General features: G+C 53.0%; 2 protein-coding genes across 7 annotated transcripts; one reads left to right on the plus strand and one right to left on the minus strand.

Moving 5' to 3' along the window:
- The first annotated feature begins 1,138 nt into the window (after positions 1–1,138).
- On the plus strand, positions 1,139–19,425 carry DEF8 (differentially expressed in FDCP 8 homolog). 6 transcript variants are annotated; one of them, XM_012737222.2, is made up of 12 exons: positions 1,139–1,221; positions 5,982–6,115; positions 6,916–7,040; positions 7,906–8,055; positions 9,093–9,234; positions 11,914–12,078; positions 12,642–12,769; positions 12,926–13,039; positions 14,749–14,829; positions 15,619–15,759; positions 15,922–16,031; positions 18,129–19,425. In XM_012737222.2, exons 2-12 carry the CDS (start codon positions 5,992–5,994, stop codon positions 18,229–18,231), a joined length of 1,383 nt encoding a protein of 460 aa, XP_012592676.1. In that variant the 5' UTR covers positions 1,139–1,221; positions 5,982–5,991; the 3' UTR covers positions 18,232–19,425. The 6 variants fall into 6 exon arrangements, 5 of the variants coding, with proteins under 5 accessions (XP_012592676.1, XP_012592677.1, XP_012592680.1 ...); XM_012737223.2 differs by having other exon boundaries at positions 6,943–7,040; XM_012737226.2 differs by lacking the exon at positions 18,129–19,425 and adding an exon at positions 17,158–18,122.
- A 5,249-nt stretch (positions 19,426–24,674) lies between these two features.
- Positions 24,675–26,896, minus strand: CENPBD1 (Putative CENPB DNA-binding domain-containing protein 1). Its single transcript, XM_020282828.2, is given in 4 exon segments — positions 24,675–26,013; positions 26,015–26,041; positions 26,043–26,194; positions 26,197–26,896. Coding segments are annotated over 4 exon segments (549 nt in total). The 5' UTR covers positions 26,228–26,896; the 3' UTR covers positions 24,675–25,674.
- Between the last annotated feature and the right edge of the window lie 18 nt (positions 26,897–26,914).

Here is a 26,914-nt window from a genome sequence, read left to right on the forward strand (position 1 = left end):
CCCCAGTTGCTGGGCACTATCATCCATCGTGGTACCCCCTCTGAGCAAAGTGGGCCAAGTCCGGAGGCAGCCAAAGCTGTGCCGTTCTACAGAGAGGGGAAACTGAGTCTGGGAGCTCGGGACCACCGCAACCCGTATGTTGGCCCCTGTCTGCTTTCACCTGTCCTCAGCTTCTCCCTGTGGGATGAAGGGCATTAGGTGAAGAAGCTTATTCCTGAGCTGGCAGCAGGAATTGGGGTGTGAGGGGTAGGGCTAGAGCAGCCCTGCTATGCGTATGAGCAACTGCAAAGCAGCAATGATACCAGGCTCTACAGAAACCGGCTGCCTTCAGACTCCTACCCCCCAGCCCCTCCACTGAAAAGCCCCATATCTCGCTGTGCCTCAGTTTTCTCCTCTGTAAAGTGGGGTGGAGTGACACCTTGTCCCTCCCTCACCAGCTGTGAAGACCACACAGGGTCATGCAGGTGAATCCAACCGTATTTTCTGCTGCTGCTGCGTAGTGAGTGGTTCTCTCTTTCTTTTTTCCCTCAGCTGCTGGTTTGTTTGTTTGTTTGTTTTTAAAACCAGGCCAGTTGCGGTGGCTCAGGCCTGTAATCCTAGCACTCTGGGAGGCCCAGGCGGGCAGATTGCTCGAGGTCGGGGGTTCGAAACCAGCCTGAGCAAGAGTAAGACCCTCTCTCTACTATAAATAGAAAGAAATTAATTGGCCAACTAATATATACAGAAAAAATTAGCCGGGCATGGTGGGGCATGTCTGTAGTCCCAGCTACTCGGGAGGCTGAGGCAGGAGGATTGCTTGAGCCCAGGACTTTGAGGTTGCTGTGAGCTAGGCTGACGCCAGGGCACTCACGGTAGCCTGGGCAACAAAGGGAGACTCTGTCTCAAAAAAAACCCAAAAAAACAAAAACCAAAAAAACCCTAAATGTCACCAATTTTTTTTTTTTTTAAGTGTTGTGGCTTGGATTTAAACCAGGACTTTCGTGAGTGGAGCAAATCTAGGAAACGCATACCCGGGCCATACCACTTTGGACGGCGGGTCCGCGCGGCCTCTTGCCGGAGGGACTTGGGGCCGCAGGGTCGCGGGGACGAGCCGGCGTGTCATGAGCCTCCGGGCCGGAGGCGGCAGCAGCGGGCGGCAGGGCGGACACAATGTAGCGACGGCGGCCGGGCGGACACAGTGTAGCCGGCGCGGCGGGGGCGATGCAGGAGGGCGGCGGCCAGGTGAGCGGGGTCTCCGGGCGGCGGCCAGGTGCGCGGGGGCTTGGCCCGCGGGGCTCGCGGGGCCCAGCAGCCCTGTCGGGGCGCCGGCGCCGTGCACCGAGCAGCCGGAGGATTCTGCCCCGGGCAGCGCAGGGCCTCACTCCGTCTGGTCCTCTCCCGGCGCAGGGGGCGTCGGTGAGCTCAGCGCCCCCGCCCTTGACACCAACCTGGGCTGTGCCGGGGGCCCTGGAGGCCCAAGGGACCCTCGTGGGCTGCTGGGCTGCCCCGAGCCTCAGTGCCCTGGTCTGCGGAACGGGTGGGTGTGGTGGGGGAGCCTGGGACACAGGGTGCCCAGAGTGAAGTCGTGTGGTTAGGGCTGAAGGTGGGGGAGGCACACCTCTGGGGGGCTCGTCCCTGTGGCAGGCAGTGAAGGCACCGCCAGGCTTGGCTTCGGTGGCAATAGTAACCTTAAAGGAATAGTAACCCTGTCTCTGCATGCCCCTGCGCCCTGGCAGGTGTTCCTAGCAGGTGTTTCTCACACCTGGTGTTCCAGGTGTGAGCACATGGGACAGAACTTATCCCTTCTACCCTCCAAATTATCAGGGCAGCTGCAGTGTTAACACTTCTTGGCCACACCAGGGGTCAGCTCAGCCCAGGCCAGGAGCCCTCAGTGCCCTGGAGCCCTCTGGGCTTTATTCTGAGGTGTCCTTGAACTGCTGAGCTGTGGAGTCCACCCCCCCTCACCCCCAACACACACACACACACCAGGAGAGGGTGGTCTCTAGCCCGGCCAGAGGGTGGAGTAGCCTGTTTCTTTCCTCTCCGTCTCTCACTTCCTGCTTGTTGCTTTCTGAGGCTGAGACTGAAATCTGGGGGCAGGACTCTGGGCTGGCTCTGGTGAGGGGTGAGGGGCAAGCTGGCTGATGCTCTGCTGGTAGCTGCTGCTACGCCCTGCGGCCTTTGGGTCAGTGTGCCGGGTTGCTGTGTCTCTGCCCTCCGCAGAGGGGGAAATGTGATTCTTCAACTTGGCAGGAGAGAACTAGGGCTGAAAGGTCTAATGGCTCCACTCGATCATTCGCTGCCTCTGTGCCAGCCTGGGCTGGGGCTGGCACTGCGCTCAGAAGGGGAATAAAAGTTGCTTTCTTCACAGCCCAGAGGAGAGCTGCTGGGAAGAGTAGAGGTGCTCCTGCCAGGGGGCCTGCATTTTGAGCTCCTCTGCCGTATTTTAAAGTTTCCAGGGAGCCCCCAGGAGCGGCTCCTGCACCCCCGTGACAGTCCCTTTGGGCTGGGGGGGTCACCACGTGATGACCATAAGGTTTGCCCAATAGCTGCTGTGGGCCGATGCTTCACTGACACACACAAGTGCCTGATCCTTCCTCCCACCCCAGGAGGTGGTGTCCTCCCTGATTTATAGGCAAGAAAATGGGGTCATGTAGCTCGTCACTGAGAGAGCTAGAATTTAAATCAAGGCTCTCTGATTCTTTTTTTTTTTTTGAGACAGAGTCTCACTTTGTTGTCCAGGCTAGAGTGAGTGCTGTGGTGTCAGCCTAGCTCACAGCAACCTCAAACTCCTGGGCTCAAGCAATCCTACTGTCTCAGCCTCCCGAGTAACTGGGACTACAGGCATGCGCCACCATGCCCAGCTAATTTTTTCTATATATATTAGTTGGCCAATTAATTTTTTTCTATTTATAGTACAGACAGGGTCTCGCTCTTGCTCAGGCTGGTTTCAAACTCCTGGCCTCGAGCAATCCGTCTGCCTCGGCCTCTCAGAGTGCTAGGATTACAGGCGTGAGCCACCGCGCCCGGCCTCTGATTCTTGTAATTAATGGTGACAGTGATAATAAGCTATAGTTGATGTTTATCATGTGCTTACTGTGTGCTGGCTAGTTTTCTCAGAACTTTGTATTGACTAATTTAATCTTCACAGAAACCCTATATGGTACTATTAATATTATAACCTCCATTTGAGATGTGAGAAATTGGAAGCAAAGGTTTATACATTTACCCAAGTTCACGCAGGCAGGAGTGGGCAGAGTAGGGATTAAGTTGGTCCTATCTGCCTTTTCACCATGAAGCTACTGGGATGATCAGTCAAAATTTTCTTTGGCTGCAAAAGACAGCAGCGCCCCTCCCAATAACAGTGGTGTACGTAGAATTTATTTCTGTCTCACATGAATGAAGCCCAGCAGTGAGCAGCTCAGAGCTCAGGTGGCATCCACTGCAATCTTGTCACTCTGCCATCCTCATTCATAGCTTTTATGCCACAGCCCAAGGTGGCTGCTTCAGCTCCACTCATTACATCTGCATCCTGAACAGTAGGAAGCAGGAGGGGCTGACGAGGGGTATCCCCTCCCTTTAAGAATAATTCCCAGAAGTCTCATGTGATCTTTCTTTTCATTTCCTATTGGTCAGAACATAGTCACATTACCACACCTAGCTGCACGGGAGGCTGGAAAAAGTGCCCAAAACAAGGGCTCCCCACTCAGGAAGGAGTGAGTGGGTGAGTGAATGTTGGCGCAGCCTGATCTCCCACACTCTGGGCGTTCCTTAGGACACTCTGCGGAGGCACTGAGCATCAAGTACTGTGTTTCCCCGAAAATAAGACGGGCTTATATTTATTTTTCCTCAGGAAGACATCCTAGGGCTTATTTTCAGGGGATGTGTTATTTTCCCCTCAAAGCCTCAGCTTGCAGCACGCACAGGATGGCCGGGACCTGACAGGGGGAGCCGACCTTGTTGGTGGGGCTGCCTGCACCTTTGCGGTCACCTCTGGGATAGCAGCTGTCAGGATGGGGCAGATGAGAAGGGCTGCTCATCTTCTTTCCCGCTCTGCAAGGACATGCATGGGTTGTGCAGATGAGCTGCATAGCCACGCCCACCACTAGGGGGCGTGGGGTGGGGCCTCTATTGTGCAAATGCCTACAAATCCTGCTAGGGCTTATTTTATGGGTAGGTCTTATTTTCAGGGAAACACAGTAGCTGCCTCTGACTCTACCATGCCGTGTGACCTACCCAAAGTCATCAGGTAATGGGTACAGCGGTGAGACTCTAGCCCACAGCACCTGTGTCCTTCCCCTGCCTCCATCCAGGGGCAGCCCGTCACTGGGTGCTGGGTCCTGCCGGGCTGGAACTCCAGCTGCTCAACCCACACCCCCACCACAGAGGCCCAGCAGGTAGGACAGGTCCCACAGGTGTGCTGAGATCCCGACCCAGTGTGGCGCCAACAAGGGTGGAGTGAGGCCTCCTCATTCAGCTGCCCGGGAGGGCTCAGGCCCCAGCTCCCAGGATGACACTGTGTGACCCTGGGCAGGGCTGCCCCCTCTGGGCTCAGTTCCCTTTCTTTTGAGGAAGGGGCAGAGGAGGAGTCATAGGATTGCCTTTTGTAATTACAAATTATTTCAGACTGTAACAGATACAAAGAAAGCATAACAACTCACACCTATAATCCTAGCACTCTGGGAGGCCGAGGCAGGCTGATCGCTCAAGGTCAGGAGTTTGAGACCAGCCTGAGCAAGAGCGAGACCCCATCTCTACTATAAATAGAAAGAAATTAATTGGCCAACAAAAAATATACAGAAAAAATGGTGGCACATGCCTGTAGTCCCAGCTACCTGGGAGGCTGAGGCAGGAGGATTGCTCGAGCCCAGGAGTCTGAGGTTGCTGTGAGCTAGGCTGATGACACAGCACTGTAGCCTGGGCAACAAAGTGAGACTCTGTCAAGAAAGAAAAGAAAAGAAAAGAAAGGAGGGAGGGAGGGTAACCAACACCATGCACTTGCTACACAGCTCCAAAAAAAAAAAAAACTCTCCAACTTTTTATAACATTAACAAACCTTATAGAGAGCTTATTTTGTGTTCAGCACCTATGACTCATTTCACCCTCACAGTGACCCATTTATGGATAAGGAAGGTGGCCTAGCCAGTTAAGTGGGGGAGCAAATGCAAACTGCCTCCTTCCCCCCAACCAAAGCACCTTCCTTGTGCCTTATGTGTTCTGCAGTTTGCTAATCCTGGGGGTGTGGGGTGCAGAGAGCAGTTGTTGACCCTCAGCTTCCTCCAGGTACTTCCAGGCACTTCCCAGCTGCACCACTCGCTGGTTGGTGGGATTGGAACCCAGGCCGAGAGGTGCCAGCACAGCCTAGAAGCATCTAGAGTCTTCTCCATTTGTGGCCAGTTAATCCTCCCAAGAACCCCCGGCCAGGGGCACGGGGAAGGTCCCCTGCTAGTAGCATAGCAGGAATGGCCCTGGGACTGGCCGCAGAGTGTCCAACACTGAGCCCTCTGTGGGGGCTGTGATTTCAGGGTGCCCTGAGGGGAAAGGAGCACCTCGAGTCAGGGGCCAGGAAGGAGGGCCCCATTTCTGGAAGCTGAGTCTCAGAAGGCATCTGGCAGCTGAAGCCCAGCAGGGCACCCTCCCGGGCAGCCCTAGGGCTAGAGTCCTGCAGCATCTGGGGCCAAAGGGCCGTGTGCTGGCAGGCAGGGGCGTGGCTTCCAGACTCTCCAGCTGTGCCCCTTGGAAGGATCCTGTGCCCTCTCTCGCCTCTGCTTGAGCCACCACATCATGGGTTCTTCTGGAGGGGACGCCACACCAGTGGGGGTTTGGGTGGGGGTAGCTGAGGCATTTTGGGAGGGGCCGTGGCGTGGAGATGCCCCACCCAGACCCTTCAGGGATGTGAAGGAGGCCGGCCTCATCCCCGAAACCCCAGAGGGCTGAGGACAGGAGCTGGTCTGTGGCCAGCCTAGAACCTGGGCCCTCACTCGGCTCTGCCTGGCCCGCAGGAGGGGTGCTATGGAACATGATGAGAAGCTGGCCCGGTTCCGGCAGGTCCACCTCAACCCCTTCAACAAGCAGCCTGGGCCGAGGCAACATGAGCAGGAGCCCGGCGAGGGGGCCCCGGAAGTCGCTGTTGAAGGTGGGTGCTGCAGGGGTGGAGCTGGGCGGGCATCTGACCCCTCACGCCAGCCCCACCCTCCTTCCTTCCGCTGCGTCCTCGTCCTCGCAGGTGAGCACTGGCTTCCCGGAGAGCTGGCGCTGCTGGCTGCTCCCTCCCCAACAGCACAAGTCACTTTTCACTCGCTCCGTGGGTCGCTTCTGTGTCCCCCACCAGAACGAGCACTCCTCAGGGCGGGGACTTGTGCCTCACCTGTCACGCTGTGACGGCCAGGGCCGGCACACAGTAGGTGCTCAGCAAACCCTTGTGGAGTGAACTCAGAGCTGAGATCTGGACGGGGAGAGCTCAGTGGATAGAGGGTCTCGTTCCAAGCCCCACTTCTCTGGGGGTCAGGACAGTATGAGCCGCAGAAACTGCAGATGGGGTCAGCAGGGAGTTCCTGGGGCCAGGGCAAGAGACGGCCTGGAGTCCACCAGGTTTGTGGACTTTGTTGTGTAGCCACGCAGTCATTTCTCTTCAATCCAGACATTTATTTATTCACAATGCCTTAGAAATGGGGACATTTCTATGATGCTCTGTTGTGGGCATTTTAGCACCACGGAGGGACATTCCGCCTCATCTTTGTGACTGCCTCCTTCCCGTCCGCAGGAAGACATGGCTTCCTCTGCAGGTGCAAACCAGACAGACATCAGACCAAGCAGCGTGTCTCGGTGCCTTGGCGCCTCCTTCCCGTGGGCTCCCTGAACCCCCTTCCCGCCGCAGCCATCTGAGCTCCTCCCTGGGGGACGAGGGGCCACAGGCTGACCTTTCTCTCCCCGCAGCCCTCCACACCTGCCCCCTCCCCACAGAGGCCCTGCCCGAGCTGCAGCCCGCAGAGCCCGAGTTCCGCTGCCCCGAGCGCGTGATGGATCTCGGCCTGTCTGAGGACCACTTCTCCCGCCCCGTGGTGAGGTTTGGGTCTGGGTGGGAGGAGGGACTGGCTGAATCCCCCATGGTAGGAGGGGCCCATGGGTTCCTTGTCAGCAGCTCTCAGCGGCAGGGCCGTGTCCTCTCAGACACTCTCCCAGGACCGTGGGCTTCGCACTTGAGCTGGAGGCCTCTTGCTCTTCTTCACGACAGCAAACGTCATTTCCCTGGCCTTCCTCCAAGAGGAAGTTCTTCGGAAGTAAGGGAAATGGTGTAGCCAAAAAAGCAATTTGGCTTCTAAAAGAAGGAAGTTGTCCACTGGGCGCGGTGGCTCACGCCTGTAATCCTAGCACTCTGGGAGGCCGAGGCGGGGCGGATGGCTCTAGGTCAAGAGTTCGAGACCAGTTCTGAGCTAGAGCAAGACCCCATCTCTACTAAAAATAGAAACGAATTAATTGGCCAACTTAAAATATATAGAAAAAAAAAATTAGCCAGGCATGGTGGTGCATGCCTGTAGTCCCAGCTACTCGGGAGGCTGAGGCAGGAGGATCGTTTGAGCCCAGGAGTCTGAGGTTGCTGTGAGCTGGGCTGACGCCACGGCACTCACTCTAGCCCGGGCAACAAAGTGAAACTCTGTCTCAAAAAAAAAAAAAAAAAAAAAAAAATAGAAGGAAGCTATTTTTTGAAAAGCTTCCTTCAAACATTAGGTCTTCAGAGGCCTGGCACCGGGTGGGCCCTAACCATGCCGCCAACCCTCCCGGGACTTACGCATGTCCTCAGCCCTCCGGATTCAGCTTCCTCATGTGCATGTAGCGGGTGAGGCCTGCTCTGGGCCTGACTGTCTGAGGATGGGCCCTGCCCGAGCAGGGGTGGCATCTGACTGCCCCCAACCCCAACCCGGGCAGGGACTGTTCCTGGCCTCCGACATCCAGCAGCTGCAGCAGGCCATCGAGGAGTGCAAGCGGCTGATTCTGGAGCTGCCCGAGCAGTCGGAGAAGCAGAAGGACGCGGTGGTGCGGCTCATCCACCTCCGGCTGAAGCTGCAGGAGCTGAAGGTGGGTGCTGGCCCTCCCCCCGCAGAGGGAGCCTGGAGCTGAGGCTGGAACTGTGGGAAGCAGGAGACCTTGGGGCAGCCCCTGGCTCCTTCCTGGGTGGGGGTCCCTCTGGGCTCTGGGGAGCTGAGGTAGAAAGGTATGTAGAGGGCAGGGTCAAAGACAGGGCCTTACCCGTGTGCGGCAGGCTGTTTCTCTACAGGTCTAGACCCTCTTGGTTGCAAAGGACAGAAACCCAACCTCGGCCGGGTGCGGTGGCTCACGCCTGTAATCCTTGCACTCTGGGAGGCCAACGCGGCAGGATCATTTGAGCTCAGGAGTTTGAGACCAGCCTGAGCAAGAGCGAGACCCCGTCTCTACTAAAAATAGAAAGAAAATAGCCAAACAACTAAAAATAGAAGAAAAAAAATTTAGCCGGGCATGGTGGTGCATGCCCGTAGTCCCAGCTACTCGGGAGGCTGAGGCAGGAGGATTGCTTGAGCCCAGGAGTTTGAGGTTGCTGTGAGCTAGGCTAATACCATGGCACTCTAGCTCAGGCAGCAGAGTGGGACTCTGTTTTTTTGAGTCTCAAAAAAAAAAAAAAATGTGTAATTTTCCTCACGTGAAAATGCCATAGGTGGTCCAGGGCCCATGTGGCAGCTTATGGTATTGAGGACCTGGGTCACCCTTTCTTGTTGCTCTGCGGTCTCTGGGGGATCTAAGGTGGCCTCAGACCGTGTCTTCTGGGTTTGCACCCAACCAGCAGACAGGAGGGATGGGCAGGGAGCTGCACCATCGCTGCCCAGGTGTCCTGGGCCCCCACAGTCACCCAGCAGCACCTGGCGGTGGGGTGCCGGGAGAGGGAACATGTGATCTGGGCAGTCCATGCCTGACTGATCATTGTTTCATTGTAGAAAGGAAAAGGGGCTTGACATTGCGCCGACACTCACTGTCTCTGCTGCCAGTAGCGCCTGCGAGAAATAAGCTGAGGGGCTTGTGTGTGAGGGGAAAGGAACTGCAGCCCAGCTCACCTGTGACCCCTCCCCAACCCTCCTCTGCAGGACCCCAATGAAGACGAGCCCAACCTCCGAGTGCTCCTCGACCACCGCTTCTACAAGGAGAAGAGCAAGAGTGTCAAGCAGACCTGTGACAAGTGCAACACTATCATCTGGGGGCTCATTCAGACCTGGTACACCTGCACAGGTGGGCCGAGACCTAGACCTGTTCCTGCTGGATGAGTGAGTGGTTCGGGTCCTCAGGGCAGGGTGCAGGAGCCCAGAGCTCTGCTTCCGTATCTGGGTCACATTCAGGTGAATGTTCCGCAGTGTTCTCAGCTGCTGCGGGTGCTGAAGACACAAGCAATGAGAGACCAAACCCCTGCCCACACTGATCTCACAGCCACACCTGAGCTGTCCAGGAGGGTGGCCGCTAGCTACATACGACTATGCAAATTTGAGTATTAATTACTCGAATATTCATTTCCTCAGTTGCACCATCTACATTGCTCATGCTCAAGAGCCCATGATGCTAGTGGCTGCCATGTTGGACAGTGCAGAGAAAACTTTTCTGTGATTGCGGAAAATCCCATCTGATGGTGCCATTCGGGATGAGAAACCAAACTAGTGACCGACATGGTGTGTCAGACAGTCACATGACAGTGAAGAAAAATCCGGAACAGGAATAGCATGCGCTAGGGTGGAATGGGTATGGCTTCAGAGCAGACTGAAAAGGCATCACGTGACATTTAAGCAAAAACTTGAAGGTACAAGTCAGGAGTATATCTAGGGAGGAACGTTCTGGTGTGGGGGGGCCAGGTGTGCAAAGGCCCAGTGGCTGAGGTGTGTCCGGTGTCTTCAAGGAGGAGCAGAGGACCCTGGGGCTGGAGCTGCACCTCTGAGGGAGGTTGGGTAGGGGTAGGCGTAGTGCTGGCTGGGGGCTTTTCTGTAACTGCAATGGGTGCTACAAGGGGTTGTTGGACATACTTATGTTTTTTGGTTTTTTTGAGACATGGTCTCTCTCTGTCACCCAGCCTAGAGTGTAGTGGTGTCATGACAGCTCACTGCAGCCTCCAACTCCTGGGCTCAAGTGATCTTCCTGCCACAGCCTCCTGAGTAGCTAGGACTACAGGCATGCGCCACCATGCCCTGGTAGTTTGTTTTTTTTTTTTTTTTTTTTTTTTTTGAGACAGAGTCTCGCTTTGTTGCCCAGGCTAGAGTGAGTGCCGTGGCGTCAGCCTAGCTCACAGCAACCTCAAACTCCTGGGCTCGAGTGATCCTTCTGCCTCAGCCTCCCGGGTAGCTGGGACTACAGGCATGTGCCACCATGCCCGGCTAATTTTTTTTTTTTATATATATATATCAGTTGGCCAATTAATTTCTTTCTATTTATAGTAGAGACGGGGTCTCGCTCTTGCTTAGGCTGGTTTTGAACTCCTGACCTTGAGCAATCCGCCCGCCTCGGCCTCCCAAGAGCTAGGATTACAGGCGTGAGCCACAGCGCCCGGCCGGTTTGTTTTTTTTTATACTTTTTTTTTTTTTTTTTTTTTTTGAGACAGAGTCTCGCTTTGTTGTCCAGGCTAGAGTGAGTGCCGTGGCGTCAGCCTAGCTCACAGCAACCTCACACTCCTGGGCTCCAGCGATCCTCCTGCCTCAGCCTCCCGAGTAGCTGGGACTACAGGCATGCGCCACCATGCCCGGCTAATTTTTTCTATATGTATTAGTTGGCCAATTAATTTCTTTCTATTTATAGTAGAGATGGGGTCTCGCCTTTGCTCAGGCTGGTTTGGAACTCCTGACCTTGAGCAATCCGCCCGCCTCGGCCTCCCAGAGAGCTAGGATTACAGGCGTGAGCCACCGCGCCCGGCCACTTTTTTTTTTTTTTGAGACAGAGTCTCTCTTTGTTGCCCAGGCTAGAGTGAGTGCCGTGGCGTCAGCCTAGCTCACAGTAACCTCAAACTCCTGGGCTCAAGCAATCCTCCTGCCTCAGCCTCCCGAGTAGCTGGGACTACAGGCATGTGCCACCATGCCTGGCTAATTTTTTGTGTATATATATATATATATATATATATATTAGTTGGCCAATTAATTTCTTTCTATTTATAGTAGAGATGGGGTCTCGCTCTTGCTCAGGCTGGTTTTGAACTCCTGACCTCGAGCAATCCGCCTGCCTCAGCCTCCCAGAGTGCTGGGATTACAGGCGTGAGCCACCACGCTCGGCCCCCCTGGTAGTTTTTAAATTGTTTGTAGGGACAGAGTCTCGCTATGTTGTCCAGGCTGGTCTTGAACTCCTGGTATGGGCTCAAGTGATCCTCCCATCCTGGCCTCCCAAAGTGCTGGGATTACAGGTGTGAGCCACTGTGCCTGGCCCATACCTAGGTATTAACAGTGTCATTCTGGCTGCTGATTGAGCATGGATGAGGAGGGGGTGGCACTCTGGTTCAGGTGGGACAGTGGGAGTCAGAAGTAGCTGAGTTTAGTACCAGCTGCAGGTTTGGAAATGAATGTAAGAGACGAGAATGGAGTCGGGATGACTCACTATGGTTGGTCTCAGCAGTGGAAAGATGGAGTCGCTGAAATCTGAGATGGGACGCCGTGAGGAGGTTGGGAAGGAAGGGTGGGAATTCCATTTGGACAGCTTGGATTTGAGTTGGGAATGGCAGCTCGGCCACTGGACGTACACACCTGAAGTTGAGGGGCGAGGCTCAGAGCACAGGGCTAGGAGGGTCTTTGAGGTTCAAAGACCTACAGCGGCGCCAGGAGGTCTTGGATTGGCCTGGGCCTTGGAGTGGAGCCCACGGGGGAGGGGGCAGAACAGCTGAAGGTCGCCTGGCCGCAGGGGCCTCCCCCCACTTCTCAGGGTGTGTGTCTTGCCCCTGCCCCCCAGGCTGCTGTTACCGCTGCCACAGCAAGTGTTTGGGCCTCATCTCCAAGCCCTGCGTGAGCTCCAGAGTCAGCCACCAAGCCGAGTATGAGCTGAACATCTGTCCCGAGACAGGGCTGGACAGCCAGGATTACCGCTGTGCCGAGTGCCGGGCGCCCATCTCTCTGCGTGAGTGGTGGCGGGGAGCTGCTGGGCAGGGGAGCCAGGCGTCGGGAAAGTCAGACAGCTAGGTGAGGACCTGGGCGTGGTCCCTGCGTCTTCCATGCAAGCAGGCCGAGGTCCCAGCCGTCTGGAAGCCTGCACAGGTCACCAAGGAATTCTTGCAGGGCCAGACCTAACCTCAGCCTCGTCCCTTTGTCCCACAAAGCCCACACAGACAGGGACTGGGGAAAAACCACACAGCCATCCTGCACATGGCACCTGCAGGCCTTCTTTCTAGAAAGTTACTAGTGTCAATTCACAAGGTCCCTTCGTAGTCCCATGGCAGGGTGCTTTTACTGTCCCATTTTACTAATGGGAAAACAGAGCAGGGAGGTGCTGGATCCCTGAGGTCTCACGGCTGAGAAGAGGGTGGGTCAGGTTTGCAGGGTGGTGCCCTTGGCCCCTGGGGCTGTCTCCCCGAGGGCTGTGGTCTAGGGGAGCGTGGACCACAGGGTGTGGAAGCTGTGGGGGTCACGGTGAGACGGGACCCCGACGGCCATTCTGAAGCTGTGGTGGCCACACCGCTGCAGGGGGTGTGCCCAGCGAGGCCAGGCAGTGCGACTACACCGGCCAGTACTACTGCAGCCACTGCCACTGGAACGACCTGGCCGTCATCCCTGCGAGGGTCGTGCACAACTGGGACTTTGAGCCTCGCAAGGTCAGGGGTCGGGAGGCAGGGATGGCCCTTGGGGGGCAGAGCAGCTGTGGGCGGGGCCGGCATGCCCTGGGTGGGTGACTGCTGGCTGCACAGGCCTGGGGGGACACGGTGCCACCAGACATGGTACCGGAGGTGACACTGGGCCCCGCCCTGCAGGTGTCTCGCTGCAGCATGCGCTACCTGGCGCTGATGGTGTCTCGGCCAGTGCTCCGGCTCCGTGAGATCAACCCTCTGCTGTTCAACTATGTGGAGGAGCTGGTGGAGATCCGGGTGAGGCTGGGGCCGGGGGCTGCAGCGGTATTCTGTTGGGGACCCCATGGCGGGGCCAGCCACCCTCTTCTCTGGGTGCTGTGGGGTTTGTGTGTGTGTGTGTGTGTGTGTGTGTCAGAGTCTCCCTCTGTTGCCCAGGCTAGAGTGAGTGCCGTGGCGTCAGCCTAGCTCACAGCAACCTCAGACTCCTGGACTCAAGTGATCCTCCTGCCTCAGCCTCCCAAGTAGCTGGGACTACAGGCATGCGCCACCATGCCTGGCTAATTTTTTCTATATATTTTTAGTTGTCCAGCTAATTTCTTTCTATTTTTTTAGTAGAAATGGGGTCTCACTCTTGTTAAGACTGGTTTCGAACTCCTGACCATGAGCGATCCGCCCACCTCGGCCTCTCAGAGTGCTAGGATGACAGGCTTGAGCCACTGAGCCAGACCCTGTGGGGGGTTTTATTTATTTATTTTGAGACAGAGTCTCACTTTGTTTCCCAGGCTAGAGTGAGTGCCGTGGCGTCAGCCTAGCTCACAGTAACCTCCAACTCCTGGGCTCAAGCAATCCTCCTGCCTCAGCCTCCCGAGTAGCTGGGACTACAGGCATGCGCCACCATGCCCGGCTAATTTTTTCTATATATATTAGTTGGCCAATTAATTTTTTTCTATTTATAATAGAGACGGGGTCTCCCTGTTGCTCAGGCTGGTTTCGAACTCCTGACCTCAAGCAAGCTGCCCGCCTCGGCCTCCCAGAGTACTAGGATTACAGGCATGAGCCACCTCGCCCCGCCACTGTGGGGGGTTTTAAACAGAGGAGGGAGACCACCTGCTTAGGTTCAGTAGGGCTCCATGACTATCCCTTGATTTGAAGATGCTGGAGCCATGTCTAATAGCGATGTGGTCTAGGCGTAGAGACAGTTTCACATTTTCTAGTAGCGACATTAAAACAGTAAAAAGAAACAGGTGAAGTCAATTTTAATAATGTATTTTATTTAGCCCAATATCTGTTTATTTAACCTAATGTAACCTAATGCATGTTAAAAAGATTACTTCAACACGCAATCATACAAAGTTATTGGGATATTTTACATCCTTTTTCTTTTCCGCACCACCTCTTTGAATTTCAGTGTGGATTCTACACTTACAGCAGCCTCTGTCCGGACCAACGGCTTTCCCCACCCTAGGGGCTGCGCGTGGCCGGTTCTCTCGGCCAGCAGTGAGGGAGGGGGGCGGGCCGGGGGCAGAGGCTGCTGCACTTCGGGCTGGGGGTGGCCCCTCTCCACGAGGTGGTGAGGCAGCAAGCTGAGTTGCTGGGGCCACAGGGCTGAGGAGGGAGCTGGGAGTTTTCTGGGAGTTTGGCTCAGGGTGTCAGACGTGCCCGTGCTGTGCAGGTGAGGTGTGCGAGGCTGCCGACATCGGGACAGGTGGCATTTCGTGCCCGTGGGGCTGAGGCAGGGTGAGTGGAGGGTTCCGTGGGCAATGACAGTCGAACCTCAAGGCCCTCCCCAGCCTAGAAACTGTGGTTTGAACTAGAGCTTGGCTGAAGCACTCAGACCTGGGACCTTTCTGGGGAACTTGAGGGCACCGTCCCCAGGGTATAAGGTGTGACACCCGTGAGCAGGACCCCCCTGACACCAGCATGGAGCTGGGCCTCAGCCATGCGGACATGGGCACAGCGTCGGCCCTGTATCCTGGCTGAGGCCCTCCCGCTCCTGTTGTCCACAGAAACTGCGCCAGGACATCCTGCTCATGAAGCCGTACTTCATCACTTGCAAGGAGGCCATGGAGGCCCGTCTGCTGCTGCAGGTCAGACTGCCAGGAGGACTGGCTCGAGACGGGAAACACAGAGAGAGCCAGGGTGACAGAGCGCCTCGTACTCAGATCTTTCTCCGATAGCCTGATAGCTGGTATATGTAGTGCCATTTAGCAGAGGGTTTCCCAGACTCTGTCTCAAGGAACAAAGCAAACAGGTATTCCACCCACACAAGCGTCCTCATCATTTCAGTTTGGGGAATACCGAGGTTGGTGCTGAGGCTTCCTGTGAATCTCCCCCCGGGGAGACCCAGCCTAGCCCCCCTCAGGCAGGCTGACCACAGAACAGGCTTCAAGGCTCACCTGTGCATTTGTTCAACAGATACTCACAGACGCCGTTCTAGACTCTGGGCACCTGTGGACAGAACACGCAGGGACCCTTGCGCTTAGAGAGTGCCCTTCAAGTAGGCAAATGATGTCAGGGTGGCGAGCACAGCAGACAAGACCAGTCGGGAGGATGTGGAACACTGGAGGGGGCGCAGTGTACACAGGGGGATGTGGAACACTGGAGGGGGCGCAGTGTACACGGAGGGGACAGGATCGGGGAGGTGGCAGTGTGGCTGGAGGCGCTGTATCGGGGAGTGAAGAGACCCTTGGTGTCCCTGGTCCTGGTCGTCTCTCCCTGATGAGCCCCCCCACCCCGGGCTCCTTGATTCTGCTCTTGGGGCCTGAACACAGACACCGTCTGAAACTTGTGGCTTCCCTGGCACCAGCAGTGGCTCTGGGTGGGCCATGGGGCTTCCTTTCCTGGTGCTGGGGGTCACGGCCACGGGGCCTTGGCAGCTCCAGGACCGGCAGCACTTCGTGGAGAACGACGAGATGTACTCGGTCCAGGACCTGCTGGACGTGCGCTTAGGCCGGCTGGGCTGCTCGCTTACCGAGATCCACACGCTCTTCGCCAAGCACATCAAGCTGGACTGTGAGGTGGGCGTCCGCACCGCGCCGAGGGGGGACCGTGGGTGCTGCTCCCCCACCCCCAGCCCGAGGGCGGGACTTGGCTGGAGAAGTCCCCAGTACCCCTGTCCCCCGACTGCCCTCCAGAGCCGGCACTCGCCCACCCACCCCAACCCCCACTGTCCCCCGCAGCGGTGCCAGGCCAAGGGCTTCGTGTGCGAGCTCTGCAGAGAGGGCGACGTGCTGTTCCCCTTCGACAGCCACACGTCTGTGTGCACCGACTGCTCCGCTGTCTTCCACAGGTGGGTGCGGCTGGTCCTGCGGGAGCTTCGAGAGAGAGAGAGAGAGAGAGAGAGAGAGAGAGAGAGAGAGACAGACAGACGACAGACAGACAGAGAGAGAGAGAGAGAGACAGACAGACAGACAGAGGCAGAGAGAGACAGAGAGAAAGACAGGGACACACACACAGAGACAGAGAGAGACAGACAGACAGACACAGAGACACAGAGACACAGAGAGATAGACACAGAGAGAGACAGACAGAGAGACACAGACAGAGACAGAGAGAGAGAGACAGACATTTACATCTTTGCTGCTGATTTTCAAAGCCCTTTGCTGACCCTAAGATATGGAGTTAGACCCTGCTGTCTGTGACAACACTAAAAGTCACCTGAGGGCCAGGTGTGGTGGCTCACACCTGTGATCCTAGCACCCTGGGAGGCCAAGGCGGGCGGATTGCTCGGATTGCTCGAGGTCAGGAGTTCGAAACCAGCCTGAGCAAGAGTGAGACCCCGTCTCTACTATAAATAGAAAGAAATTAATTGGCCAACTAATATATATAGAAAAAATTAGCCAGGCATGGTAGCACATGCCTGTAGTCCCAGCTACTCGGAAGGCTGAGGCAGGAGGATTGCTTGAGCCCAGGAGTTTGAGGTTGCTGTGAGGTAGGCTGACGCCACGGCACTCACTCTAGCCTGGGCAACAAAGAGAGACTCTGTCTCAAAAAGAAAAAGTCACCTGAGGCCCCAGCTTGCCCCCAGATATGTTCCTGGCACCTGAACTGCTTCCTTTCTCTGCTAGGATTCAAGTTACTCTTTCAGGGTTACTGTATGTAGAGGTTCTCAAACTTTCTAGTTCCTGGCACCCTTTAGTGTCCCAGTTAATTTTTTAATTTTTTCAAAGTATCCCTGGACCAAAAGAAATGCCTAACCCCTTGGTTTGTTCAGTACTTATGTTCAAACAACTTTATAAGTATTTATGTCCTGAAGATTTATTTACATCACTAAAGATTTAGTGGCTGTTTGGGAAAATAACACACAAAAATGGCAAGAAAAAAATTTTAATTTCCTTTTTCAATAAGCACAATTACTTACTGATGACATGTGTTTGTGTCCTGGGCGCTGCACACCTCCTCAAACCTGGAATCAGGTAGGAAACCACCACCCCTGTTTCCATACACTGGTTTTTGCCTGGCGTTCGCTATTTATCATGGCACCTGCCGAATCCCAGCTCTGCAAAGCTGTGATGTCACTGAAGGAACTGTAGCAAAAGCTAACACTGAGGCCGGGCGCGGTGGCTCACGCCTGTCATCCTACCACTCTGGGAGGCCGAGGCAGGAGGATCACTCAAGGTCAGGAGTTCGAGACCAGCCTGAGCAAGAGCAAGACCCCATCTCTACTCAAAATAGAAATTAATTGGCCAACTAAAATATATATATAAAAAAAAATTAGCTGGGCATGGTGGCGCGTGCCTGTAGTCTCAGCTACTCGGGAGGCTGAGGCAGGAGGATCACTTGAGCCCAGGAGTTGGAGGTTGCTGTGAGCTAGGCTGATGCCACGGCACTCTAGCCCAGGCAACACAGTGAGACTCGGTCTCAAAAACAACAACAACAAAACCAAAAAACTAACATTGAAACTGGACTCCCTGGAGCCCCTAGTTTGCTTGGCGTCTGACAGATGTCAGATATTGCTGTGTTCTCCTCAAAAATCTAAACTGGCCCATGGAATCCCCTGAGGTGCCTTGGGGTACCCTGATGCACAGTTTGGGAACCATGGTGGCAGCCAGTGGGGATAAGAACAGGTGGTGACAGTCACTAAGCGCTCAGAGGCAAGGTGGCTGCCTGGTCTAGCCCCTTCAGCTTGGGCCTTGGTGACCTGAGCCCTGGGCCGTCAGGGACATCAGCTGCCGTGAGGACTGAGGGAGCCCCCCTCGACGTCCTGGGTAAGTGCCCACCATCCGCGCACCGCACGGTCAGTCGCTTCTGGGCTCAGACCCTGGGTGGCATCTCCGAACCTGTTTCCCCACCTGTCGAGGGGTGAGGGGATCTGACTCGGGCAGCTTGCGAGGACTCAGTGGTGGAACTTCTTGTGCTGAGCGCCCCAACCTGTTCCCGCCCCCAGGGACTGTTACTATGACAACTCAACCACCTGCCCCAAGTGTGCCCGGCTCAGCCTGCGGAAGCAGTCGCTCTTCCAGGAGTCTGGTCCGGACGTGGACGCCTGAGGCCGAGGAGGACGCCGGGTGCCCCGCCAGGACTGCCTGTCCCTGACCCCGCTGGCGTTGCCAAAGTCGAGTTGGTGGTTCTGCTCTGGAGACCCCCGGGGTGAAGCCCACGGACCTCTCTATCCCTGCAGGGGTAGGAGGTGGTGAGCAGGACTGTCGTCCCCCAGGTGCTCTGTGGTACCTGGGGTGGCATCACCTGGCTGTTACCTGGTTGTGCTGCTGTGTGGGGTCCCCTTCCCCACTGCAGGACTCTGTGGGGTGAGGGAGGACTTCTAACTCCCCCCGCTGCACTTCCCTCTCTGTGCCCCTGGGCCAAGCCTCTGGGCCCTGGAGATGCTGCGGGCCCTGCCCCAGCCACCCTGGAAACTCGTCCGGCCAAGACCCCCAGAGGGCTTCAGAGCATGGTCGCTAAGACCTGAGGATGCCCCGGGCCGAGTTTCGCCTGCAGTGATGGTTTGGGTTCTACCCAGAGGCTCCCACTACCTCCGGCCACTTGTCTGTGGGGCTTCTGGTTGTCCCTGGCTGGGGCCATGCACGGTGGTCTCCCATAGACCTACCTCTGTCTTGGTCTCCTGAGGTTCTTCTAAGTGCTCCTGGGAGGTCAGGGAGGGAAGAGGCTGTGGCACTTTTCCCTCCTGGGCACACCTGTTGCTGCTCCTGCCATGGCCCAGCCCACCTTACCCCGGTTCTCCAAGCTGGGAGGCTGGGGGTCCAGTCTGAGGAAGATACCCCGGCCTCCAGGTGTGGTGCAGGACCTGTGCCCCAGTGGAGGTTCCAGGTTAGGCAACAGGGTCACTTACAGTAGGCCTGGGTGGCATTTCTCAGGACTACATTTGTCCCTGAGGAGTTCCGTCCTGCTACCTGTGGAGGGCTCTGGCTGGCTTGGCCTCAGGTCGAGAGCTGGGGGATTTGCTCTCCTCCTCACCTGCCCCTCTGGATGACAAAGTCTTTAAACAGAATCACATGTGGATCTCACCACGAACCTGGGCGTGAGGCCTAGAGCCCATGCAGAAGGATGAGGGCAGGGGGTGTGGGAGGTCCCTCATTCCATGTGACAAAGGGCCCCTGGACAGCAGACGAGACCTACAGCTCTTCAGTGGGGACAGAGGCACACCTGGCCTCTGTGTTTGCACTTTATAGGTCCTGCGTTGAGGGGCTGCAGGAGGGGACATTTCGGGACGTGGCTTCCCAGTCTTTTGCCCCTGGGAAGCAGAGGCAGCTTGCATCTGCCTTCCTCCTCCCCTCCCGGGACTGTGCTTGGCTGTTGGTGCGCATGGTTGGCACATGTGGGCAGAGGGCAGGGAACGTAGCTGCCGGGACAGCCATCACCTATTGCCGAGACGCCCAAGAGAGATGCCTCAGTCAGCAGAAAGGCCAGCCTGGCTCACTGGCCCGCTGAAGGGTGGACAAAGACAGCGTGGCCTCCTCCCTGCTCCTCTGCACCGTCAGGAAAGGGACGGCATCGTTTCGCCCCACCCCGTGGCTTTAGACACGGTCTTGCTGTCTGTTCGGCCTCACTTTCCCCATCTGGGAGATGGGGGCAGTGGTGTGGACCTACCTCAGGGTGGAATGGTGAGAAGGGAACCAAGTCCTTTAGAGAGGGAGCTGTGAGGTCGGGTCAATGCTGGGTCCCTGTCCTGCTTTCTCTGCTTCTTTGGGGCTGCAGGGGGGATTAAAGGTCAAATGCTCTTTTCCTGCATCCTTAAATCTGCACATTTCTCACGACTGCATCACGTTTCTGTCATATGAATATTGGCCATTCCCGAATCTCCTATGTAATCACCACATTCCAGTTACAGATCACCGTGTCTGCAGAAAAAGCAGGCTGGCGTTTGTTGGACAAAGGGTTGGGTCATCCTTTAACCTACCCAACATCTCTTCCTCACCTGCCCCTCTGGAGGACAAAGTCTTTGAACAGAATCACGTGGGGGGCTTTCTACACATCCACAGCACACTAGGGAAAACCCACCAAGGAAATCGTTTGCATAAGCGGCATCTTATAGAAGAGCACATGCAAGGGCGATTCTTTAGCTTGGGACTAGGCTGGCCTGGGGGATGCCCAGTTGTAACAATGCCACTGTCACCGTCACATTAAATTGGTGTCCTACAGACTCTGGTGTGTGTGGTGAATTGGAGACAAAGCTGAGAATGTGTTGATATACAAGCCAATTGTAGCCTTAGGGAATAACAAACAACCTCATCCAGTGGGGGTGAATGTACCATTCTGGTTTGAATGTACCAAACCATCTGGTTTGGGGTGAAGTACTATTTCTTTCTTTTTTTCTTTTGAGACAGGGTCTCACTCTGTCACCCAGACTGGAGTGCAGTGGCATCATCACAGCTCACTGCAGCTTCAGACTCCTGGACTCAAGCAATCCTCCCATCTCAGCCTCCCCAGTAGCTGGGACTACAGGTGTGCACCACCACGCCCAGCTATTTAAAAAATTTTTTGTAGAGTTGTGGTCCTGCTTCATTGCACAGCTGGTCTTGAACTCCCAGCCTCCAGTGATCCTCCTGCCTTGGCTTCCCAAAGTGCTGGGATTACAGGCATAAGACACTGCACCTGGCCATATTTCTTTTTGATTTTTAAATTTTTTTTCCTTTTTTAAAATTTCAGCATATTATAGGGGTACGAATGTTTAGGTTACATATATCGCCTTTGCCCCACTGGAGTCAGAGCTTCAAGCGTGTCCATGCCCAGATGGTGAGCGCCATACCCATTCGGTGTAAATATACCCCTCCCCTCTCCCACCTGCCCAACACTGGATGAATGTTACTACTATATGTGCACATAAGTGCTGATCAGTTAATACCACTTTGATGGTGAGTACATGTGGTGCTTGTTTTTCCGTTCTTCGTGATACTCATATTTCTTGATCAATTGGGAGAAGTACGTATGTTGGTGTTAGACCCGGGCCTGAGTTGGCTCTGACACAATGTGTAGGGAAGTTACACAGTTTCAGCCTTCATTTCTTCTATGTGATGGGATTACAACACACCTCGTGGGGTTTTTAGTGTTCCAAGAAGCATTTAGTGCTGTGCCTGGCATGCAGGAAATGCTCAGTACATAGAGCTTGTCTTCTTTCTAGAGTCCTCTTATTGAAAGGACTGTCTCATTATCTTAGGCAACAAGAAACTGGCTAGTTACGCAAATCACAGGAGCCTTTTCAGCTCCATAAGTCAGAACCATGAAAAGGGCCCTCACCACAGTTGAAGGCATTCTCATTGCCCTTGAATAAGGATAAATAATGGATGTACTTCAGGGGAACCATAAACTCTCCTTCCAAATTAGACTCAAAACTCTGTGCATTTTTCTGCAGAGACATGATCTATGGCAGGCGTCCTCAAACTACGGCCTGCGGGCCACATGCTGCCTGCCAAGGACATTTGTCCAGTCCTCCAGGTGTTTCTGCCGCCCCTACCTGTCCTGCTTAGCAGCCGACTCATCCCGGGCCCACAGTGCGCACTCTCCAACGGTCTGAGGGACAGTGAACTGGCCGCCTGTTTAAAAAGTTTGAGGACCCCTGATCTATGGTTTTGACCAGGATCTCAAAGGGGCTATGGCCTAGGAAACGCAGGAATCTGCTATCTTTATCCATAATCGAGGGAACGGGGCTGGGGGACAGGGGCAGGAGGAAAGGCATTCCGGGGCTGTTGTGGGCCGAGTGCTGGCACGTGTCTGAGTACACGCCTCCAATTAAAAACTACAAGCAGCTAAAGCTGCACTTTGCACATTAGAGGACACAACTGTTTTTCCGCCTTTAGGTTATGAAATTGTTTTTCTTTTAATATTTTTATTTTGACAAATTTAGATTTACAGAAAAGTTGCAAAAACATTCCCATTTGTCCATCTCCTCGATTCTCTAAATGTTAACATTTTGTCCCATTTGCTTTATGCTTTCTCTGCACATACATTTTTTTTCTGAACCATCTGGCAGTAAGTTGCAGAGATGATGCTGTTCTTTGCTGCTAAATACTTGTGTTTATTACCCCAAAACAAGGACATTACCTTATATGGCCACATTTATCAAATATGGAATTATCAAAATCAGGAGAGTAACACTGACAACATACAAAACCTACAACAAACCTTGTTCAGATTTTATCGACCTCCTCCCCCTCCCCCAAACCCCACATTACATTCAGTTGCCATGTCTTTTTGACTTTTTTTTTTTTTTTTTTTTAGATACAGTCTCACTTTGTTGCCCAGGCTAGAGTGAGTGCCATGGGGTCAGCCTAGCTCACAGCAACCTCAATCTCTTGGGCTCAAGGGATCCTACTGCCTCAGCCTCCTGAGTAGCTGGGACTACAGGCATGCGCCACCATGCCCGGCTAATTTTTTGTATATATATTTTTAGTTGGTCAATTAATTTATTTCTATTTTTAGTAGAGACAAGGTCTCGCTCAGGCTGGTTTTGAACTCCTGACCTTGAGCAATCCGCCCGCCTCAGCCTCCCAGAGTGCTAGGATTACAGGTGTGAGCCACTGCGCCTGGCCTGACTTTCTTTAATACAACAAAACATTGACATTTTTGAAAGATGTAGGCTATTTTGAAGAATGTCTCTCAGATTGGGTTTGTCTCCCATTCAAGCTTTGCACTTCTGGCAGGAATTCCACAGCAATGATGCTATGTCCTCTTTGGGGCATAATGGGAAGCGCACAATGTCAATTTGTCCCACTGTGGGAAATCTGGGCAGGATGGTGTCTGCCAGGTTTCTCCACTATGAGATTACTACATATTCCTTTGTAATTACTATGTATCTTGTGGGAAAATACTTTGAGACTATAAATATCCAGTTACTCCTCAAACTTCCAAACCCCCTGATGTTAGTATCCACTGATAATTATTGCCTAATTCAATTATTACAATGATGATTGCCAGATGGTGATTTTCTAATTCCATTACTGCTTCTGCATCTTTCTATCATACTGAAGAGCTTTACTTCCTCCCTGTTTATTTACTTATTCACTCAAGGCCCTATTTTACTCAGTGGGCTATAATCCCTTATTGTGATTATTTTAATTCTCAAATTATCCCAGATTTGGCCAGTGGGAGCCCTTTCAGCCTGTCTCCTGTGTAAGATACACATATATTTTCTTTTTATGAGACAAAAGTCTCACTCTGCTGCCTGGGCTAGAGTGCCGTGGCATCAGCCTAGCTCACAAGCAACCTCCAACTCCTGGGCTCAAGTGATCCTCCTGCCTCAGCCTCCCGAGTAGCTGGGACTACAGGCATGTGCCACCATGTCTGGCTAATTTTTCTATATATTTTTAGTTGATCAACTAATTTCTTTCTATTTTTAGTAGAGACAGGGTCTTGCTCTTGATCAGGCTGGTCTCAAACTCCTGAGCTCAAATGATCCACTCGCCTCAGCCTCCCAGAGTGCTAGGATTACAGGCGTGAGCCACCATGCCTGGTCACATGTATATTTTCTATTTCTATTTTTAATTTTCTTCCATAAAAGGTAGCATACTATCTTCTTGTACATTGGGTTTTTTTCACCTAATACTGTCATATATCCTGGAAACCACATCAGTTCATAGAGTTCTACCTCATTCTACTATTATTTTCATAATTTACATCTGTATTATATTCCATTGCATGGGATTACTATTTCTGATCCAACCGCTCTTCTATATATGAATACTCAGGTTGTTCCTGAGCTTTTGCAGTTACAAATACGGCTGCGGTGAATAACCTGTGCACATGTATTATCTTCTGTTGGAGGTGCATCTTCAGGGTACAATCCTAAGCTGAGCTTGCTGAGTCCAATCTATTTTTTGAATTTTTTCCTTTTTTTTTTTTGTTTTTAAGAGATTGGGTCTCACTATACTGCCCAGGGTAGATTTGAACTCCTGGGCTCAAGAGATCCTCCCACTTTAGCCTCTTGAGTAGTTGAGACTAGAGGTGAGGGATACTGCACCTGGCAAATTATTTTTTGTGTGTCAAATGGCCCTCTATCATGGTTGTAGCAATTCCCACCAGGAATGTATGAGAGTGTCTGTTACTCCACAGCCTCACTGGCAGAATGTGTTCATGCTTTTGAGTATTCGCAGTGAGAAATGGTATTTGTGTAGTTTTATTTTGCATTTCTGTAATTATGAATGAGGTTGAACTTATTTTCATGTTTCAGGATCTCCTTTGTTTATGAATTATGTCTTTTGGTCATTTTTCTATTGAAATTTTGCTATTTTTTTCTTCTTAAAGAGCTCTTCACATATCAGGGATATTAGCCTGTTATCTGTGAGATATACTGCAGATATTTTCTTTCAGTTTGTGGATTGCTTTTTGACCTTATTTGTGGTGTTTTCTTTCCTATGGAAGAGTGTTGCTTATGTTTTTATTTTTATTTATTTATTTATTTTTTTTTAGAGGGAGGGAGGGAGGGAGGGAGGGAGGGAGGGAGGGAGGGAGGGCTTGCTTATGTTTTTATATGGTCACATTAATGTTTTATTTCATCTGGATTTGCACCCTTGTTAAAGAGGCATCCACACATGTTTTTGCAGTACTTGCATGCTTTCCCTTTTTAGATTTAGATTCCTGATCCATTTGGAGTTTATTCTTGTATAGGCTATCAAATATAGATCTAACTTTTCCTAAATTGTTAACCAGTTGTCCTGCACCATTTATTAAAAAGTCTATCTGAATCTATTTCTGGACTTTCTATTCTACTCCATGGGACTATTTAATTCTGCCTCACAGATCTGACAACTACACTGCTTTAATTACAAAGGCTTTTACAGTGTGTTTTAATGTCTGGAAGGGCTAGTCTCCACTTTGTAATTTTTCTTTTTTAAAAAATGTTTTCCTGGCTATTCTTGCATGTAATCTTTTTAAAGCACACACTTAAATAACATTTTAATGACAAAATTTGATACTCTGAGAGGTCAAAATGGAAATGCCAACAGCAAGTTTTCCAGGGGTGTTAAACATCTGGAAGCGGAGAGGCTTGGCTGGGCCTCAACTGTCCAGGTCATCTCCGTGGTTCCGGTTTTACTTTGATTACCTTTGGTAACATAAACTGAAAACGACCTAAGATAGTTGCTATGAGTGCTGCTTTTTCTCATTGTACAATTCCCTGTAGCAGTTTATTGCATCATTGACTACTCTTGAAACTTTCAGTATCCACTCACCATTATTAGGGCAGTTACTAGCCGGCCTCGAAATGTGAGAATGCTGCTGACAGTTTTCCTGTGGTTAGTTGGTGCAGGGCAGGTGGTACATCTTCACTGTCCTCCTCTCTTGCTGCCCCCTTCAGAGCCTTGGGGGTTTCCGAGTGGTATACCATTAAGGGGTTCAACTTAAAGTCCCCAGCCTCACTGCCACCAAGCAGCAGCATCAAGCAATCTCTAGATGACTTAAACCCTGGTTCAGCTTTCTCTTCCTTGGAAATAAATGTTCCTTTAGGCATTCTCTTCCAATAAAGTGCTGTCTCATCTACATTAAAAACTTGTCTTGGGGGGGGCATACTTACCTTCTTCGATGATGCTTTTCAGCACTTTTGGATACTCGTCCTTGTTATTTCTGGGATCTGTGCTGTTTATCTCGAAGTGGGACAAACAATGAAACTCCTTGAATCTCATAAACCACCCTTTACTTGCACTAAACTTCTCCGTTTGAGAGCTTTCTCCTTGTTCACACTGTAAGTCGTTAAACTCTTAGCCTTCTCCTGAATGACAATGACACTCAAGGGCACATTCCAGCCACCCGCTCAACAATCGCTTCATGTTCTCCATGATTGCATTTCAACATCGAGTCAACAGGGAGGCTCTCAAGGGAGTTAGCTATTTGTGAACTCGCTTTGATTTTTTTCTTTATTATCTCGGATGGTCGCCACTGTAGAGACAGCGAGGCCTAAGGCTTTTGCGATCTCACTGAGCTTTTCACCTGCTTCAAATCGTCTTAACATTTCTAACTTGGTGTCAAGGGTAATTGCTTTCCGTTCCCTTTTGGTACTTGGGTGACAGTTGCATTTAGGGGCCTTTTCCCGGGCATTTCTGCCTCGAAAATGTAATAAAATCACAGCACACTCAGGTGCAAGAAGACTGTGCTTACTCTATGCTCCCCTGCAGAACTTGGGAAAGAGAAAACGAGGAGGCAAATAGCGCGGGCTGAGGCTCCTAGAGATGTGGCGGGGACACCACAGGCCTGCTCAGCCCCATTGCCCAGGAACAGGCTGGTTCGCTCTCGACTCCAAGGAGGTACTCGTGGGCCTCGATGGTGTCAAAGTCTAAATTCCTAGACAGCACAGCCGCAGACACAGCGAGTGGCGTGGGTTTCTGTGGCTCCAGAGGACTACCAACTAACCAAGCAACCAAACGACAATCCATAAAAGGGAACAATGAGGCACAACGTCTACCTAACCAGGTCCTTTGTTCATGACCAATATCAGCGCAACAGCCCAAACCCGCAGTGGAACAAGCAGGGACACCTATGACGCCACCGACGTACGCAGGCGGGGCGAGCGCAGCGCGAGCGTTCACTTTTGTGAGCCGCGTTCCATGGAGGACCCCAGAAGTGAGTGTTCTTAGAGATGCCTGACTTAAGATAAGTCTAAAAAGCGCGGGAACACCGCTTAACGCTTAGCTCGAGTAGGCTGCTGGGGTTTCTGCGCTCACTGTCTAGGCAGGGCAAGGCGGGGCTCATGGCGAGCTCCTTGACTAGTCAGGCGGGAGGGTGGAC

This window comes from Microcebus murinus, chromosome 20 (genome assembly GCF_040939455.1).
Source record: "Microcebus murinus isolate Inina chromosome 20, M.murinus_Inina_mat1.0, whole genome shotgun sequence".
In the NCBI taxonomy this organism is placed as follows: Eukaryota; Metazoa; Chordata; class Mammalia; order Primates; family Cheirogaleidae; genus Microcebus; species Microcebus murinus.